General features: G+C 32.1%; 3 protein-coding genes across 4 annotated transcripts in view; 1 reads left to right on the top strand and 2 right to left on the bottom strand.

Annotated features, from left to right (window-relative positions):
• The window catches only part of LOC113403513 (zinc finger protein 93-like), a 122,954-nt gene that overhangs the window by 76,972 nt on the left and 24,939 nt on the right, over positions 1 to 21,043 (bottom strand). The gene's annotated exons all lie outside the window — the stretch shown is intronic.
• Positions 1 to 21,043, top strand: part of LOC113403500 (inactive dipeptidyl peptidase 10) — a 196,724-nt gene that overhangs the window by 57,145 nt on the left and 118,536 nt on the right. The window lies entirely within an intron of this gene.
• On the bottom strand, positions 1,819 to 19,585 carry LOC135194127 (trypsin-5-like). Its single transcript, XM_064218904.1, has 7 exons — positions 19,436 to 19,585; positions 17,404 to 17,463; positions 15,953 to 16,109; positions 6,616 to 6,709; positions 6,086 to 6,247; positions 4,932 to 5,054; positions 1,819 to 2,319 (listed from the first exon to the last, which is right to left on the bottom strand). Exons 1-7 carry the CDS (start codon positions 19,515 to 19,517, stop codon positions 1,819 to 1,821), a joined length of 1,179 nt encoding a protein of 392 aa, XP_064074974.1. The 5' UTR covers positions 19,518 to 19,585.

Below are 21,043 nucleotides of genomic sequence, written 5' to 3' on the forward strand. Positions count from 1 at the left end.
GGTCAAGTGATATCACTTCGAAATACTCACTAACTTTCTTTTTGAATTTTTCTGTTGTTTTTACATTACGAACGTTTTAATTTTAATTGAGTTTTTGGAAGACAAATATTTTTTACGACCGCGAATAAGTAGTTATTAGTAGAATTAATAGAGCATATACTTCTACACTATTGATTTATTGCGATAGATTTTGGTAAAATTTTATTCAAATTTATCCTTCTAGGTTTTCATATATATATATATATATATATGACTGTATCCCTAAGTTTCTTTCCTTGAGTTCGGTGTCACTGCAATAATATCAGCAACTTGAATCAATTAATTTATCTTATCTTAAGTTTCAAACAAAGTTTCAAACTACGTGAATTGATAAAATCCAAGTTGAGTTTTCATTAAGATTTCAATATAATTTTAGTCGAAGTTAATCAGAAAATCTAAGTAAGACTAACTTTGTTGAAAAGATTTATAGAAATGGATAATTATAGAATACTTTTAAATATATTTAGAGGGCGCTGATACTGAAAAAAAATATTGGGTGGCTTACTCATTAATTATTCTATCAACAGTAATCAAAATCAGAATCAAAATATACTTTCTTCGAGTAGGATTTTACAAGCACTTTTGAATCGTCATTTAACCAACTATATTAAGTAAAGCTACCACCGCTTCGGAATGTAGGTTCTACCGAGAAGAACCGGCAAGAAACTCAGTAGTTACTCTACTCTTCAACATCTAAAAATACAGTCATGTTAGTTAAATACAATTATATATGTATGTTATATATACTGTCTGGAAGTCAACGAGTGTTAAGTTCACGCTTTTTTATCATCTGTATAATCTTGTATCGAATAATATGCCTTCTTTACCAATGTATTATATACAAATGATTTGAATTTATGAAACAGAAAAGTTAAAAAGTAAAAATATTTTATAGTGTCGTTTCTCAGTTTGAATCTTGAGTGAGCCAGTGTAATTACAGAATCTGTATATAATATATAGCGTCATTGACTTATTAACCACAAATAAAGATGAAAATTTACGACAAAATGGCCATAAAACCGTCCTAACAAAAATTGCACTGAAGTACGTGTCACACTTTTAGCTTTTAATATATGTAAGTTTATTCTGAAGCACCTGATTCATTAAGCCAAGAGTTCTTCAGCCGAAGTATCATCTTCATTATTCATTAAATTTCCCTGAACTCAGTTAACCAGTAGGGAACGAACATTGAATAATTAGTGAAGTGAATCCGATTCTTCAACCCTAATCTATTACGGTACGGAGAATGTAATGGCTCTTGTATCGATTCTCCCTTCGATTGTGGTCTTGTATTTGAATCATTTAATAACTTACTACTAGTTCTTGGTAAACTCTACAATTTTTAAGTACTATCGTGTTTTGATAAAAATCAACATTAAATGTACTTTCTTCAGGTAAGCTCTTGCAGGCAGTTTTAAATCATCTATTATAAGAGTGTTAAGAACTAGGAAAACCCAGCATACACTGTTTTGCCTCTATATATACCGATAGTTATGGTGACCGGTTGAACAGTGTAGAAGTTAATGTTCTGCAGTGCCATATATCGTTGAAATATAGAAAAGTGTTTACGTTTTAAATTAACATACATTGAACATTCCAGTAACAGTGTTATTAAGATGGACCACCTAGGAGTCACATTGTATCCAAAACAAAAAACAATCATCATACGTTTAAATCAAAGAATAATAAATACACATATAATACCACCTCCTTTATTGAAGTCGGTTAATAATACAAAAAAATGTATTTAATATTCTTTATTTTACATAATCAATGATATTAACTGTAATCAAACTGGTCAAATTTCTTTAACAGCTTGCTGTCCATTAATATAGATTTGCCGAATTTCTGTAGCCATTGTTTCTTCTCTTCTTCCAGTAAATTTGGATCGATCGTTGTTGATGTCTTCGCTCTTGCGATATTTTGGAGATAAGATTCATATAGACTCATCCTTGGTATCACAGAGTTATCTTCAGCGGGTTCAAGGGGAACGTTAATGGGATCGAATGGTAGTGTCACCAAAAATTTCCTCGGGTCTACGTATAACTTGTTATCTGTAATTTCGGTTGTGTTCTGTATCGGCTGTGTTGTTCGAGTAGTCGTCGATAATACAGCTGTTGTTGGACGATTATTTTCATCCCATATCACAGTGTCCAGCCATCTAGAAAACGTGGAAACTTTCGGAAACGCGTGGGTCTTTGTGTACAGCGCGCAAGTGTGCAGAAAGGAGGCAACTGCTATTAAGGTGTTGTTCTGGATAACCGCTCCTCCATTGTCTTTCTATAAAAAGAAAATTCTATGTCAAGTATACAGTATAGTGTTGAACATATTAATAATATAAGTTTTTGTAGGTGAATGAGATTTTGTAGGGTCTTTAATAACATTAATTTTATAAAGAAGACTTCAATAGTGGTTTTAGTCGACTTGAAGTAAAAACTATTCATTGTGCAATATGATATAAGTATTAATAGATATAATTATATGCATTAAATTAAACTAAATATTTTTCAATTAAAATAATAATTTTGGAGATCATTGAATGTATAATAAAATATGTAAATATTAATCGTAACATTAATATATATACTTATATAAAATCGTATGTCCAGATTGACTATTAGACTACCAACTTACAGTCAAACTTCTGAGTCTAGAAAATTTGAATTCGGAACAGTTTTATTTTTCTGTTCGATAGTGTTTTTTTGGAAATTTCAACTTTAAGAGTTGATTTAGATCGCCTTGCACTCCATTATCTTGACAACTTTGTTTGAATTTACTGTACAGTCATGAAGAGTACATCGTGTTATATTTTTATTTACCATGAAATTACTAGTTGTTGCCCTCGGCTTCGTTCGCGTTTGAAGGGTTGTTCGTCAGTTTTAAGCAGAAAAGAGTTCAAGTCTGCTTTATACCAAATTTCAGTAGTTCATTGTTACTTCAGCATTTATAATATTAATATAGATAAATAATGATAATTCTTTGGTTAATTTGAACCAATGATGTGCTATTTTATTTTAACAATAATAAATAATTAAAATAACTTCCAACCGTAACTTGAATATCCCTCGAAGCTGTTAAGATAAAAGAGTTCGAATACTTAGATAAAGTAAATTGACCGAAGCATCTACTTTCTTATAACTTCAAAACCTGGTCATATTTTATTCATAAGCATTTGAAATTGTACACGTTGCTGGAGTAAGAAGTTATGAAATATATTTAATATTTTAGGCAGAATAAAAGGTAACATCTTTGGTTGTATCGAATGACGTTTTATTATTAAAATACTTTTCTGAATTCAGTTTTCAAAAAATAGTAGAGGAGGTTTTTAGTTTCATCTGTTCAGAAATACACGACCTATTTTTGAGTTTTTGCGGATATCTTTACGTCTCTGGGAAACTTTTATTAATAAAATTAATGAACCATTACCAATTACGGAATTTGATATAGGTATGAGTATTTTTAATTCATACAAATGGTTTATTTTATATTATTAAAATTATTATATAGTATTAAAATATATATGTAACAATTTGAGAAAAGTACTATCAGACACATCAAAATATAATATAAAAATAGAATCAAAACCTACTCTACTAATATTATAATAAAATAAAACTTGCTTAATTTTTTTAAGTCGGTTTATCTTGATCCTCTACGAAACAAAACAAATGAGGGAAAACAGTTTTTTTTTTAATTTATTAATTATGAACAATTAATTTGACTTATCTTCAAGAAAAAGGGTAAAAACTATATCACGCTACGGTGTATATTTTGCACAACTATTAATTATACTAGTAAAAAATAATATTCTATGATGATGATAAATTATGAGTGTCACAATTTATTGGATTAAAACATTATATAAACTATAAATATTGTCATAAATGTTGTAAAATGATAGATAATTAGGCTAGAGATTTAAACCCAATCGTTAACAGTGGTTTTAAAAGACATGAATTGCAAAATGCTTAGAATTTATACCATAGAAAGACATTTTTAGCACGCTTGACCTTGACTCTCTGAGAAATCTGATAACAATATGTTCTTTGAAACTTTGAAGCGTTTTTGACCTTCGTTTGTAAATAAAAATTAGCTTTCCTTTCAAAAAGAGAATGACTGATACATTTTCAATTTACTAACTCTAAATATTTTACAATAATTATTATATTAATATTATATAAAACTACAAAAAATCTGATGGTAGCTTTGTATAGAAACCGCATCCAAATAAAATTTTTACATGTGTTTAAATTCGCACAGCTTGGTATAATACGTTCCTAGCGTTCTCCTCAAACGGAAAGGAAACCTTAGGTCAGCAGGGTGTTACAATTCCCTGATACAAATGCATATACATATATTCCACTAGGTTCTGCCTACAATTGCGTACGTGGGTTAGCTTCTTTCTAACCTTGACAATGTTTATGAAAAATTGTATGATGATCGTTTGAGCGGTTAAGGTCCTTACAAACTAATAAAAACAGTCACTTTCATATTTATTACATTAGTTAAGATAGTCAAAAGTGACCCTGGGACCTAGGACGAATCAATTAAGTCGACTTTGTGTCATCTATCAATAAATATATGACCGCAGACCTTGAGGATCATATCTCAGGTAGGGCCGATAAAAATTTATTGGGATTTTTCATCAAAATATTTCTCAGTAACAGACTGAAGTCTCATACATGTGTACAAACTCACACTCTCGAAAAATACGTAAAGCCGTTAGTCCTGTTTGTCCTGCGCCTGATATATTTCTTGTCGGATTTGCCGTTCCATTTGATTATGAGAGTGCACCTGTGTTTACGCAAACATTTATACACTATTTGGTTAGTTGAGACTGTCCGCTGTGGCCGAAATTGGTCAGGATTACATCATAAACAAGAAGTTCTTACCCTGCAAAAGTGTCTATTGGGGTCCTGCACTCCTCCCATACATATGTATCGGCCTGATGACCACAAAGAAGACGGTTCACATATTGCAGCATTTATCACTGGTGCGTTGACTACTCGTAAGTGCTACAACAAAATATATAAGTTAGGACGACACATAACGACGGCCCATTTAGTTAGAATACGTAAAACGTTATTGAAGATTATGCATTAAAATCTAGACGTTACTGAATTTTCACGTGCTTAATTTTGTAATCCTCCTCAGGCTCGGTAAGCGTGGTGACAAAACCTGTATATATTTAGTGACAATCAACTGCATGCGTATTTTCTTATCTGCATTATTTGTAGTAGCGTGGTGGTTTGAACTCGAAATCGTCTCGAATAGACAGAGATTTATTAGTTGATACTTTTCTTTAATATATATACTGTTTGACATATGTTTTTTTTTAAATATTCCCAATTAAATATATATTTCTCCTTCTCTCAGTCTCCAACTTTTGGCCCTGATTGGCTGGTCATTTAATGTCATTTTGTTTCCTATTATTAAGATCAGTTTTTGTCAAGAAACTCTTAACTCGGAGTTTGGAAGTTGGTAGTGTTGTGCCTTGGAAAGCACAAAAAGCCGTTTCCTTTGCGCCTAAACCCGATGCAACACGTAAATTTTAACCGAAGAGATACTGCCATATGTATGCCTATCAAAAACTTTGCAGTGAATAAATGGACTGGAATAAGCTTCGAACTTTCTCCTCAAACAGGACAAGGGAACTTTATTGAGCTGTCGGACATTTATGAGCTGTCTGCTATTAGTAATGTATGTTTTTACAATAATAGAGCTACTTGGTGGTAAGGCAAAGGCAAGTGCAAGCCCGTCTGGGGAGATACCACCAACGTCACATATATTACCACCAAATAGCGATACTAAGTATTGTTCTGTTCCGATTTGAAGGGCGAATGAGCCAGTGCTATCTAGGGCACTAGGGACGTAACATCTTAGTTCTCAGGGTTGGTGGAGCATTTGTGTAAGGAACGATTAATATTACTCACGGTGACAATTTCAATGGACAATGGTGACCTTTTTCCATCAGGCTGCTAATTTGCCTGACCACATAAAAAAATAATTTAAAAAGAAACTTTATAAATTAATAACGTCATGTTACCCCAGTTGGTGTCCAAGCTAGCATTGTTGCTAAAAATCCTAATGACACATCATCATCAGGACTCGGCAGCCGCACAGCATCTACCCTAGAGCTGAACACAAGTTGCACATCCAACTTCACAGCCGAAACTTTCAATTCAAAGTTATTTATAAGCATTTTTATCTGGAAATATTAATTGCATTATTTTTTTTATCAAAATTATGGATAATAATAGTGATAAACGTACAAGGCACTTTTACTTGGTAGTAGGGCTGTATGCAAACCCTTCTGGGTGGGTACAACCCCCCCATATATTCTGCAAACAGTAATACTTTATATTGTTTCGTTTTAGTTTGAAGGGTGTGTGAGCCACTTTTACTTTAGCCACAAGGGACATAATAACTTAATTCCCATGGTCGGTAGCGCACTGGAGGTGTAAGGAATGGTTAAAATTTCTTATGGCGTCAATGTCTTTATCTTATTTGCTGTGGTGACCACTTACCACCAGGTACCTGGTGTTGTAAGCAGTAAAAATGCAAATGATTACTTACTTTCGAAATAGATCCTCCTTTATTATTATAGGAGCTGCCGGTTCTAATCTTGTAGTTTCCTAGGTTTCGATGCGTTACGTATGACGTGATGTCCCTGCTCAAATATAATATGAATTTAATGTAATTAGTTTTCACACATATTTTCATTTTTCACACTTTTATATTATTATTTCATTTTTTTTATTGATAACAATATAAGCTCGTCAGCAAAATGAAAATCAGTCGATAGACAGAGGCGAAGTGTGCCCTCTATTGTCTTTGTTTATTTATATTTTTGATGATGAAAACCATAAATTAATGAAGGTTTAATAACACTTTTGTGTGGTCATATTATAAGATTAAACTGTAAATCTACCACTGTTTCGGAAAGTATTTTTTCCGTGAAGAATCTTTTCTACAAATTAAAGTACATAGTACATATAGAGCCGAGATGGCCCAGTGGTTAGAACGCGTGCATCTTAACCGATGATTTCGGGTTCATATTTGTGTTTATAATTAATCTCGTGCTCGGCAGTGAAGGAAAACATCGTGAGGAAACCTCCAAGTGTCTAATTTCAACGAAATTCTGCCGCATGTGTATTCCACCAACCCGCACAGGAGCCGCGTGGTGGAATATGCTCCAAAACCTTCTCCTCAAAGGGAGAAGATGCCTTAGCCCAGCAGTGGGAAATTTACAGGTTGTTAATGTTAAAAAAAGTACATATAATAAATTAAGGTAGGTAAGGAATATTAACCAGCAACATTAATTAAGAATAGAAACGGATACGCTCGAACAAAGCCCTACCATCAAAATATTCCAATATTTATAATAATATAATATAATATATGTTATATAATATATAACAAATATTAAACATATATCGTCAGAATTTACTTTCTGTGTTCAAAATGACGGTAACATAAAAATATAGGTCATGATTTTGCTATGAAATTGACTAACTTTCAAAAAAGATTGTCCCGATGATACAGTCAGTCTAGAAGAGACATTGAGAAAACGCAGATTATGCGACAATGGTTTTTAACACAATGCCTGTCATTCAGCCGTAGACACATGTAGTGAAGAATACATCACAATATATGGCGATCGAAACATTGTACGCGTAATATGAAGCTGAGACTGTCAACGTGAATATACTTTATATTTTGCTAATATTAGGAGAAGTACATCAATTCTTATGTAACATATAATCAATAGTAATTTGTGAGACTAATTTCGCAAATAGAAAATAGTGAACGGCGACGTTACTCAATTTGCTGTATCAAGAATTCGGTTTGATGGTGAAAACCATTGGTGACTTCAGTGAGTGACTGAGCACGTATTATTTACAAAATCAATTACTCGACCGACAAACTCATTTTAACAGGAATATGTCTTCATATTATTGATATACGGCTTGCCATCAGTAACTTGTGTGTAATGTTCTTTTATAATAATAATAAGACTATTATATCTATTTTAGTAAAAAAAGCGAACTTTATTTATTTTACGCTATTTTAATAAAATTTTCATTAAAATTTTAATAAAGGCTTTCATTAGTTATAAATTATTTCTATAAACAGTAAAGGTGGAATCAGACGGTTCATTTTTTGTTCATTTTCGTGTTTCATTTTGTATCTTTCACTCAAAGTGACACGTCTAAACACAAAGTGAAACAAAAGTGCCGAATGAATTCATTAGTGAACTGATCCAACGACGTTGGATTGGTTCATTCGGCATCTTTCATTCCCACTCCGAATGAACGTAAAATGAACAATCTGAACACAAAGTGAACGTTCACTCGGATTTGGCCATTTTGTCTCGAACGCATTTTTCTTAAATATTTTTTTAAGCTCCTTGATCAAATGATCACAAATTAAACATAATCCAAGAGACACGACTTCATTCGACGCCATATTGAAAGAAACTACGGATGAATGTTCTTTCTAACCTCATTCCAGCTAAGCCGTGTGAACATGGAATGAAAGAAAAATGAATCATTCACTCAAAAGAACATTCACTCGAATGAACCGTCTGATATAACCTTAATAATTTCGATTTTTCATATCTGCCGGGTACGTCCGGTAGATATTGAAGGCCACATGTTCTTCAAAGGAGTAGAACGGACTTAGTTGTCCATGTAATGATCGTACGCGATGACGTCCTTCTGATCGATTTTGGCCAAGGCGTTCACAGGTCATTTTATTGTGCACAAGTTTGTGGCTTTTTTATTTCCTCATGTGTTGTGTGATTATTGCTCATGTACCGTTGATATAACAAATAGAATATTTCATCTGTAGAGTAACAGTAGTAAAGTGACAGTTTGTCATTATTCTATGGCTAGGCTACAGCATCCTCTCTTTTTGAGAAGAAGTAGTTCCAATGCAGATCGGCGAATACACGTGCACCATATTTTATCCCAACACATGTCAGTTTCCTCGCAATGTTTTACTTCGGAGCGCTAGGAATAATTATAAAGACAAATTCCACCGCCTGTGTCCTTTTCAATTTAAATCTTGTGGAAGTACATGGAAGTATGTAACTTGATTATTCATGTCAAGCAATAAATATTAGATGTAATTCAGACGCGAGGCAAAATAACGCTTTCGTATCCGAAAACAAAATTCAGAACATTGGACTTGATAGGAATTTGACGGAGCGTATAAAATGAAATTCTAGAAAATAACAATGAAATGCTTCAAAATGTACTGCTTCTTACTAAACCTTTGTTTTGAATAAACATTTTTTTATGTGTGAACATTGTTTCTTGCAATGCCCACAAATTGTGTGGGCTTCGTAGTGATTTTGTGAAAAGGAATTAACAACAAAATCGGTAAAGGACGCGTTTTTTAATTTTACCAATGAGCGCGCGGTGTGTTGGCCGTCAGATAGTACATCAATACTATATCAATCTGTTAAACGAATAGAAGACTTTATTCTCCTTTTTACATTCTACCTTCTATTTCCTTCAGTGTTGTATAAACGAAATGCGTACAGCTTAAATCATTAGCTGTGATATATTTAGAAATGTACGCTCTGAGTTTTGCGCGAGCTATCTAAGCCAAAAAATCTCCTCTTCATGTTTATTTGTTCGAAAAAGTTAACGTAAATATACATATTGGGCGGAAAGCAGCGTTAAAATATAATTTTAATTTTATTCAGAAGTATGTTGGTGTTGGAGATGAAAGTCAAAGTTGGAAAGCTGGAGACAATATTTGATATATGAGAATTTCTTAGCAAGTATGTACATTGTACACGTTATTGGTTTTGATTACAAATTTAGAAAATGTCGATAAAATTGAAGATATTCCAAGCCAAACAAGCACTTGAACATTTTATTTTTTAATAAAAAAATGTGATATGATTAGGAAACAAGCATGTGTATACAATTCTGTTGATCAAAACACGCATAGCTTATAAATAGCATGCTCAATGCTAGTAACAGTGCTTATTAATATTATCGTAGATATCCAGCTATCATTAGTAAGTCATTTGCTCGTTATTTGAGTTGAAACTGTTTTTTTTTTACTCATACTAATGTTTCTCTTTTGAAAATTATCATATTTGAAAACGAGTCATCAATATTCATGAACGTCTGAAACATTAAACGAAGCGAACTGTCTGTATTTGTGTAAGAAATGAATAAACTTTACGAGCTAGAAGTTGCAATTAAAAACAGCTTACCTATTTGCCTTTGCCCATCGTTATTTATCTTAATTTATTTCAAAGCTTCTATGTAAGAATGGTTTTAAAAACAAGTGCCATTTTTGCGCTGGTAACATTTTTTTTTCATGATTTAATTAATTAAATAGATAAATCAGGGTTCTAATAAACGGTTGTTATTAATGGCTACATTATTTATATAATGTCAACCATTTTCACCAAACTAAACTTTAACTTTGTGGTAGGGCTTTGTGCAAGCCCGTCTGGGTAGGTACCACCCACTCATCAGATATTCTACCGCCAAACAGCAGTACTCAGTATTGTTGTGTTCCGGTTTGAAGGGTGAGCGAGCAAGTTTAACTACAGGCACAAGGGACGTAACATCATATCCCAAGGTTGGTGGCGCATTGGTGATGTAAGGAATGGTTAATATTTCTTACAACGCCATTGTTTATGGGCGGTGGTGACCACTTGCCATCAGGTGGCCTATTTGCTCGTCCGCCTAGCGATATCATAAAAAAATCCATGTTATAATTAATTAGCACATAAGTCGTTCTGACTCTAATTACAATGGTTAAGTCAATCTCTAGACTGTAATACCTACCAACTATATCCAAATGTATCTTATTAATGACTTTTATATTGTAATCAAAGCCTTTGAAAAAATCTAAAAAATATGCGAATAAGAAATAATAACATATAATCAATCATTTATAGACACATATAGTATGTTTAAAAAAATCAATCAGTTATATAACTAGTTTTAACATGTCAGTTTTTATTTTGGAATTCCATGCTGTTAATAATATTTATGATAGATATCTCATATATTAACATTACTGGCACAATATTATAAAATGAGCACTATATTTAAAAAAAATATATCGATAATTATTTAAACTGATTCAATATCATCATTCGTTTATTCCCTTCGCATCACTGCATGAAAAATAACGGGTGCTTGCACAAAGGGGATTGGCGTTACCAATCCTCTTTTGAGAAGGCTTTTGCTAGAGGGATCCCCCGTTGAAGTACTTAAATGCTCGGTCGTATTGGTACGCTTTAAAAATTCCTTTAGTCAGGTCTTACGATATTAACTGGTTTCTATGAGAATATTATCATATCTTTCTTTAAATCAAACAGTTATACTATAACTGTAGCGCTCTAGGTTTAAATTAAAATAAATTATAAGAAAACCCAGCCCCGAACAGTTATCCCTTATTTCATGACGAGAAACGTAAGTCGACCCTTACGATTTGTAGACATTGGGGGGTATTTTATTGTAGGCGTATAATAGCTTTCAACGATATTGTCGTAAAAGAACCCTTTTAGGAATATGTTATTTTAACCCTTTATTTTTTTCTTTCCACGTCAACTATTTTCGATTTAAAAATGAATCAAAAAAATTATTTATCCTCAAAAGTAGGCTTTACTCCAGCATATATATTTACAGCATTTAAAGAAATCATAATTTAAAAATAAAAAAAATAACATTTGTCTTAAAATGTTGGTAGTTTTATATCAATCAGATATGTGTAATTAAATAAAATACTTTTACTATTGTTATTTTAGAACTACTATTAATAATAGACAGCCGAGGTGGCCCAGTGGTTAGAACGCGTACATCTTAACCGATGATTTCGGGTTCAAACCCAGGCAAGCACCACTGAATTTTAATGTGCTTTATTTGTGTTTATAATTCATCTCGTGCTCGTGTGAGGAAACTTGCATATTGAATGATCTGACAAGTTTATAATATTGTATTAAAATATGTACAAAGTACTGCTGTAATATGATTTTTTGATATTGGTTTGTAAAATGTTTATATAAATCGTCTGATGAACTGATAATTCAGTACGAAGGTCGCGTAATAGATTTCTCCAACATTATCATAGCTCCAATATAATTAAAAAAATAACACTATGTTGGTTAAGTTAAAAGTTGTACGTTTGTATTTATATAATTGTTATTAATTAATACTGTTATTGACCCACTTCAATAATTATTGTAGTGGATCAATGCCATGGTAAAAGGACAGGTAGGATTTTAATCGCATTATTAAAAGTTTAACATTTAAGACTTACTTTCGTCGATGCGTTTTCAATGAATTCTAGGTTTAATGTCATTTTAACTACTATTTAATTTATGATCATCAATATTCGTTCGTTACATATTTAAGTAGCAATATATAAGTGTAATTATTATAATTATTTCTCTGAAGCCAACGGAAGAACAAGGTGAAAATCACTAGTTCAATTTACTTGGTGATAGGGCCTTGTCAAGCCCACCTGGGTTATCCGCCCACTCATCAGATATTCCATCAAACAGGAGTAATTAGTATTGTTGTATTCCAGTTACAATGATTGAGCCTGTGTATCGAGAGATACGAGGAACATTACGTCTTAGCTCCCGAGGTTTTTGACACATTGGCGATACAAATAATGGTTAATATTCCTTATAGCGTCAAGGTCTACAGGCGGTGTTGAACATACCTATATAATAAAATAATAAAATCTTGACCGCTTGGGTTATCCTTGCAATAAAATCTTTCCATTTAATTTGGGAAGGTCTTTTACTTAAGTATATGTGGGTTCATTTCTGTTACTCATGATATATTAGTATCTCAAATACACTAAATTTCAGTGTGAAATTTGTATTTATTTAATATTAAGTCATAATTTCTCAATGTTTTTTTAGTAACTAATTATAAAAATTATGAGTATAATAAAAATGAACGAATACATATATTTTATACGAATTACGAACCATTTATTTCCTAAACCTGATATAATTATAAAACTCCGAGAATTATTTCGCTCCACTGACATTCGCAAACATTTCCACTAAAACTTTAGGGATGTTTAAGGGTTCAAAGACAAAAAGTTCAATTGCGCGGTTAAATTATACACAGAGCTCCATCTGCTTCGAAATCGCTTTTTGTTGTTGAATTAAAATCGTAAATTCGTATTACCATATGAACATGTGTGTAAAATCTAAGTATTTATAAGTAGACTCTTTGCATATTAAATATAATTATATATACATATGTATAAGATGTTAAAATAACATGGTTATTTTTATTTTATTACCTGATGTTTGACGCAAAATCTGGGGCTGTATATCAAGCCACTAGACCAACAAGACGGTATTTACATATATATACAACTATTTAATACGGGATACTTACCATGTTTTTTTTATTTTTATTTGGTGGAGCTCGATATTTCGACATTATCTACGAATGTCTTGTTACTCGTGAACAAGACATTCGTGGTATGTGTTACATGTGGGTCGTGTCATGGTACATGGTCAAATATTGAAAGATATTTAGGGGACAAAATAAATAAATATTTAGCTCAATACTCAGTAATCAACAATAAACAATATGGGTTTCAGAAAAATAAAAGTACCACTGAATTACTGAGGAAATTTACTCACGATGTTAACACCTACTTGAACAAAAGACTACACGTGCTCCTCTTACTAATTGACTTTAGTAAAGCCTTCGATGTATTAAATTTTAATATAATATTTGATAAACTCTCGCGAGGTGGTATACAGGGTCCATATTAGAATTGTTAAAAAACTATCATCTAAATAGAAAAACTACAGTAAGCCTAGGAAACCATTATAGCAATTTAATATGAACCACATGTGGCACAGCACAAGGCTCTATTATCGGTCCGACGGAGTATCTGTTGGACGTAAACGACATGATAGATATCATACATGAGATGAGGGCACTGTATACCAGTTCGCGGATGACACATGTTTAGTAGTAGCCGAAAAAAACGTCAAACAAGCGCAGGACAGACTGCAATTTTGATCAACTTTGTAAATAGGCTCACGATGTGAGTCTGATAATTAATGCACAAAAGACCAAGTTTATGCACATGCACCTGTCGCACAACAAGACAGATATCAGACCTACTGTCGTGGCTCATAACCACTTTTGTTTGCGCTCTCCATGTGGTCTGAATTGTTCGTGTGTGGAAATTGAACAAGTAAAAATTCATATGTATATAGGCTTAGTAATCGATGACGGATTCACCTGGGGTCCGCATGCATTACATGTTGGTTCAAAGCTAAGATCGGTATTAAGCAAACTCAGTATATTAAAATACAAATTACCTTACAGTATATTACGACTTTTGTATGTGGCCTTGGCTGACTCGGTCATCGGTTAACGTATTAGTAGCTATGGAAGATCTTGTAAGTCTGACTTAGAAAATATATACAACCTTCAATTAAGATTGCTTAAGACAATTGTACCTAAAAACATTATTTTTTGACACAGGGACAGCTACGATCACCTATTTCAGCATTGTCAGGTTATGACTGTGTGTGATCAATTAAAATTTTCGATTCTTACTGAAATTAAAAATTCAAACGTATTAAGCAAAAAATTTAGACCTACACGTTTGCGACAACTGTATACTAAGCATAAACATAACTTACCTGGAACTAATAATAATTTATATGGAAAGAGAACTGATGACTACCTGGTGCCTGTCCTTATTAATGAACTGCCTAGGGAATTGCAGGAGTTGTATATGAGTGCCACGAAAACTAAATCACGCTTTAAAAAATATTTTTTACATAAAATAAACCCGTGAGGCTTTCGTGGTACTTAACGTGCAAAAAAAAAAAAGAAAAATGTAAATTACTATAATGTATTGGACAACAATAAAAAAAAATGTATACAATTAAAATATATCTTATATTACTTTTAAGCGGTTTAGTTACTATCCACTCATCATATTTTCTACCGGCACACAGTTATACTCAGCATTATACAGCTATAAAATAGGCACGTGGTTGGTGATATCGGGAATGGTAAATATCTTTACAGTGCCAGTCTATGAGCGGTGGTGACCATTTTGTATCATGCGGCTAATTTATCCATCCACCTATAGATTGTACATAAGTAAACACGCTGCTCCAAAGCGGCTTAATAGTTACACATGAGGTAAATGTTCCTCGGACATATCCTCATGATAGGACACAGGACAGGTCCTCTCGATGTGTGAAGAAGAATGTAATCGCGAGAAAGTGGTGTTTGCTCACTTTTAAATAATAAAATAATGCTTTAATTTATATTATTTATCAAATATCCATTTTAATGTTCCAATAATAACGTAATAAACACTTTTTGCTCGTCTCATTATAGTTGAGCACAAAGTATTGTTGATTGTGTGTGACTTTAGTATTTGACGCTCATTGACGAGTGATTTACTCATTACATAACATTAACAGCCTATATAATTCCCACTGCTGGGCTAAGGCCTCCTATCTCTTTGAAGAGAAGATTTGTAGCATATTCCACCACGCTGAGCACCGAGCACGAGATGAATTATAAACACAAAATAAGCACGTGAAAATCCAGTGGTCCTTGCCTGGGTATCTCGCAATCATCGGTTAAGATGCACGCGTTCTAACCACTGAGCTATCTCGGATTTACTCGTTCTGTATATATTATATACAATCAATAATACATACAATATATAATATATTGTATGTATTATTGATTACTGATCGCGGTTCAAATTCCGGTTGGACACTACTAAGTTTTCACGAGATTAATTAATTAGCATGATATGAATTATCTCATGCTCGATGGTGAAAGAAAATATCAGTAACGATAAAATATTTGGAAGGTAATAGATTTTTAAATTAAATAACAGAGTATTTACTTACGTTTCAAAGCATTTGGATAGCGTGAGTAACCAATAGGTATTGAGTATGACTGCGCTGCACATATAGCGGTCGCTTTTGAGTAACGCTGCCGTGTACGGATGTTTAAAGATTTGGGTTATCGCCGCTCCTACACGCTCGCCGCTGTCTTCTCTGTCATCTATCGATTTAAAAAAGCCTTATTACTAGTCTTATTTATCTCTACCGCCAAGACTCCACTTGACATTTAAGTCACTTAGGACAGAGCACTGTAAATTATACTCTTGCATCTGCGCAAATTAACAGTTCTTTTAATCGTACTTGAGATATACTTATATCAATATACATATTGTTCATTTATCTATATATTAAGTAAGTTTAAATAACTATATTAAAAATATAGATAGAGTCATAAATATTATTAAAATTCGACACATGGAGCATACTCTGGATACCACCCACTCATCAGATATTCTATCGCCAAACAGCAACAATATATTATATTGTTGTTTTCCAATTTGAAGTGTAACTACAGGCACAAGGTATGCCTTGTCCACTCTATATGTAGAGTGTTAGCTGCCGATTTTGGCTTTGGCGATGTAAAGAATGTTTAATATTTATTTTGGCGCCATTGTCTTTGAACGATAGTGAACGTTTACTATCAGATGGCCCATTTGTAAGTCCGTCTACCTGTATAATAAAAAATACAAAAGTCTAGTCTAGTCAAGAATAGACACTACATATATTAATGTTACAAATGTGAAATTATCTCTGTCTGTCACCTCTTCACGATTTAACCGCTGAACCAATTTAGATTAAATTTAGTGCTAGGCTACTTTTTAATTTATTTTTTATTGAAAAAAAATACGAGCAATTCCCCAAATTAATAAAGGAATTATAAATATTCCTATTTACATAACCTTTTAAGCTTATGACTTTTGTTAAGAGTTTGGACGACAATAACCCAAGGGGTCAGGATCGATCCTGCTTTTTATATCACCAGGCGGCCCGTAAGCCATAGAACAATTGACGGGGTATTCACCCCTCGAGGAGGCAAAGTGTGGATGACAGTTCGTGTGCTACAGGTAAAGTTTTACAAACGCTTGGGAAACGCCACAGGTTCAGCTAGTAATATAAAAATGTAGATTGAAAGAAATATAATATAGCCGGTCGGGATACATCTGTATTCATCTCGATATATCAATCAATTTAAATTGTTTATACATAAAGCTGGATAAATAAATGACATAACATGTATCTAGTTTCGTTGTGCAAACTTAAATATTAAGAGTTTTGTAAAATATTTTTAATTATACAAATATTGTTAAAGGCTAAAGTAAAACATAATTATGCCCAATGTTAACACTTTCGATGTGAAAAAAAATATTAATTGTATACATATTTAACATTGAAAATTAAACATATTAATAAAATACTTTCCATTTTTATATCACTTAGAATCAATGTCAGCTTACCTAGGTTCACTTGCGTGTAATTCCCTGTGACGTTGTAATCTCGGCCTAAATCTCCTTCACCTAAGGAATTATTTATATATTTGTCATTTATTATTTCTCTCTCATTTTATGTACACATAGAAAATAAATAAATATAAAATTATTGGACAGCATCACATACATTACTCTGATCCCAATGTAAGTAGCTAAAGCACTAGTGTTATGGTAAATCAAAAGTAACGACGGTACCCAAGACAACATAGAAAACTAATGAACTTTTTCTACTTCGTCTCGGGCGGGAATCGAACCCGTGACCTCGGAGTGGCGTACTCATGAAAACCGGTGTACACACTAGTTTAATAGTATAAAAGATAGATGATAGTTTCGATTTTGGGTGGGATATAATTTGATCATCCCTTAACATTTCTCTTCAAATATTATAAGAAATTTATTATAAGGGCTTTGGGCAGACTTTTCTTGGTAGGTTGGAAATGGCGAAGACCCATCCCTTTACTATTATCGAACACTAAAACTATTTATTACGATGTCCGGTTTGACGATTATATTCGGTTTTGGATCAACGACACATAAAAAATAGGATCTTAAATCTCGTTGCTGGCGTTGAAGGTGTAAGCAGTTATTTACTATTTACTTATTTTACTATTTATTTTACTATTCACCATTAAGTGGTTAATTTCATTTTATAATCTAAAAAAGATTTATACTACATATTTGACTACAATAAGTCCAGCAATAATACCAAGTTACCTTAAACTTTTTGTGTCTGTGTTTATGTGAGTGTGTGTTTGCGTATGTACGGAATTGCGATATTTCATACTTTATTTTTAATTTGACCTGTCTATATATTATTAGGTCTTTAACATATTTAAACATTTGAGCCTTTGTGTTTATTACTCATTAAATTAATTAATATTCATATTTTTCATTAATTTTATTTCATAAAATCTGTTAGAATTCTTTTACTTATTGATGATTACCTATTTATAATATCTTAATTTCATTACATTTCAAATCCAATTATAACATAAGTATGAATTATTACAAAAAGAGATTCGATTTTCAAAAGTTTCATTTTCACCTAGATAATTTTCATTAAATTTCTTTCAAATTAATCTAACCGTAAAACTCAGTTGATAAAACATTAACAAGTTCATTGCGGTTTATAATCTGAAGGGTAAAGTATACTTTGGGTCTAGACACTGATGATATGATTTCAGCTTACGTCGAATACTCCAGGCGTAAGAAATTCATTACCCATAAGCCTTTTACATCAGTCTTAAAGCATTAGACCAAGTAACATAAATAATTACACGGTATGAAACAAACAAAACATACATAATACAGTCGCATGATTATTTCACGTAAATATCCAACCGCTAACCTTGAGATATCTGACACAAGCAAGTTTTTCTCGCGATGTTTCTTATGAATTGGACGGTAGATGTATTGGTAGAGTTGAATGTCGTATGTAAAATATTACAGATCTATATCTGATTATAATTAAGATACACTTAATAATAATCATTTGCATTTCCTCTAGATGGTTTAATTAGAAGGAGGCGTAGTCTAACGTGGAGATATTAATATGTATGAAAGCACATAGAACTTCTCCTTATCTTAATGTTTAGGTTAAAATAATTATGTCTCGTTAGAAATAAGACAATGTTTATTAGTCCTTTCCCTGTTTTTCGTAGGTAAGGCACATTTGAACATAGATTACTTAAGTGGTGATAAAATATAATATAGAGCTAAAAATACATAGAAGTGAAAACAATTATTTGTCTTCGATACAAAATAATTATGAAATATTATCCAAATGTGGACTAAGGATCATATTAATAAGAAAGAAAATAAATACTTTTGAGAGGACATTAAAAATGTTGCCCTTTGTAAAGGATTTATTTAATGTATTTAAAAAGAAAATAAGAAGATATAATATATTCTTTTAACAATGAAAATAAATTGTTTTGGTTTTTTTGATTTGGTAAATATAACATATATAAATGGGTTTTCTTAAAAGGACTCTATATACCTGATTCTTCCGTATTTTCACTATCTTGCTTGGCCTGAGCTTGTACGAGCGTCACGGTGAATAGCAAAACGAAACGCCACATCTTTCGGTTCTTACTGAATTCTGATTGAGGCTGCTCTAACTGCGCATAGAGTTAAGAATGCAAAGACATGACTTATTTTTTTCTGCTGAAGAATGTTTAATTCGTTTGTTGTGTAGTAATATTAAAAGTTTTTGTGTACGATCTGATTTGTAGTAATATTGTTTATCCATTGCTTACTTTTTTATTTTAGTGTTTGTCCATTGCTTACTTTTTCCTTTAAATCAACAATTAGCTTCTTCTGTATGAAACAGAACGATAAGAAGCAAACACACCACAAAAACACGAGCACACTACCTTCCTGAGCTGGATGGGACGCAGTGAAATATGGCAATTTTTTCCGTGCATGTAAAAAGCGAATGATGTTGAATAATATGATATCGAATTGACTATGAATACCTATGAGTAAGCATTGTGCTTGTTTAGTTGTTAAAAAAATAATTCAATATTTTAAAGTTTCAAAATTAAAATACGAAATAACCTACTACTACGTAATTTCCTAATATAACACTAAAATATTATTATGTCATATCCAAAACATTCATAGCTCTGTTACTCCTAAACAAAGGATGTTTTCGTTCGCATTTGAGGTATTTGTGTCAACAGCGATACGACTGAAACAACAAATCAAATGGAAACTACGAACCCATATAAAGCTCATTCGAGTCTTATTTTTATATCTGAAGTATAAAGAAATAAAAAAAGCAAAAAAGTACAGTTTATTTGAAAGAACACAGGCTTAAAATATAAATGAAAAAAAGGAAAATTAAAAAGTGGTAGTAATCTAAATACAGTAAAATAAACACAAAAATATATATACAGTTATAATAACATTAAGACATCACGTTTTATACATCTACGTCTAGCTTTATAGAACTTTAAACTAATAATATCATGTATTCGAAAAAGGACTTAGAAAAAGGTACCACAATGCTTTTCTATATGTCTGACGTCATAATTCACGTTATAGGACTTTTTAGAATTTATTTATATACATATTTTTACGCCAGGCAGCAATAGCCACAATAGTTGTGTTCCGGTTTGAAACATCTTAGTTCCTGTGGCTAATTATTTCTTACAGTGCTAGTGTCGTTGGGTGGTCTGGCCTATTTGCCAGTCTATTATTAATTTTAAAAAAAACTTACTTCAGGATACATCTTGAGAGTATATAACAAATAATAAAATAAACACCATTACCATAATTGACTTTAAAAGTGATTCCTGATGATTGATCTTCCATTTAAAATTAAGCCCTACTAAGTTTTCCGGAATTTTCCTAATTACTTATAAATGAATCTAAGTGATCTAATTTATTAACATTTCATTTAACGCTATTGACTATAGACTATATAAATCTGTTGTTTCTATTATTCACTGATAAAAAGTAAAATGAGTAATCGTATTAAAACGACCGTAATTATATGAGTTCATTATCCAATTTTACGTCGGATGAAATTAGCTTAAAGTCAATGTCATCGTGTTCGAAATGATTCACGAACGTACTTAAACACACATGCACAAATAACAAA

Source organism: Vanessa tameamea, chromosome 25 (genome assembly GCF_037043105.1).
Source record: "Vanessa tameamea isolate UH-Manoa-2023 chromosome 25, ilVanTame1 primary haplotype, whole genome shotgun sequence".
In the NCBI taxonomy this organism is placed as follows: Eukaryota; Metazoa; Arthropoda; class Insecta; order Lepidoptera; family Nymphalidae; genus Vanessa; species Vanessa tameamea.

Excerpts from the sequence above, each read along its gene's own strand:
- LOC135194127 (XM_064218904.1), bottom strand. The coding sequence starts at position 19,517 with ATGTGGCGTTTCGTTTTGCTATTCACCGTGACGCTCGTACAAGCTCAG. Across the intron at positions 16,110-17,403 it reads TTACACGCAAGTGAACCTAG|ATGACAGAGAAGACAGCGGC; the intron begins GTAAGCTGACAT and ends TTAAATCGATAG. Across the intron at positions 6,710-15,952 it reads CTATCCAAATGCTTTGAAAC|GGACATCACGTCATACGTAA; the intron begins GTAAGTAAATAC and ends ATATTTGAGCAG.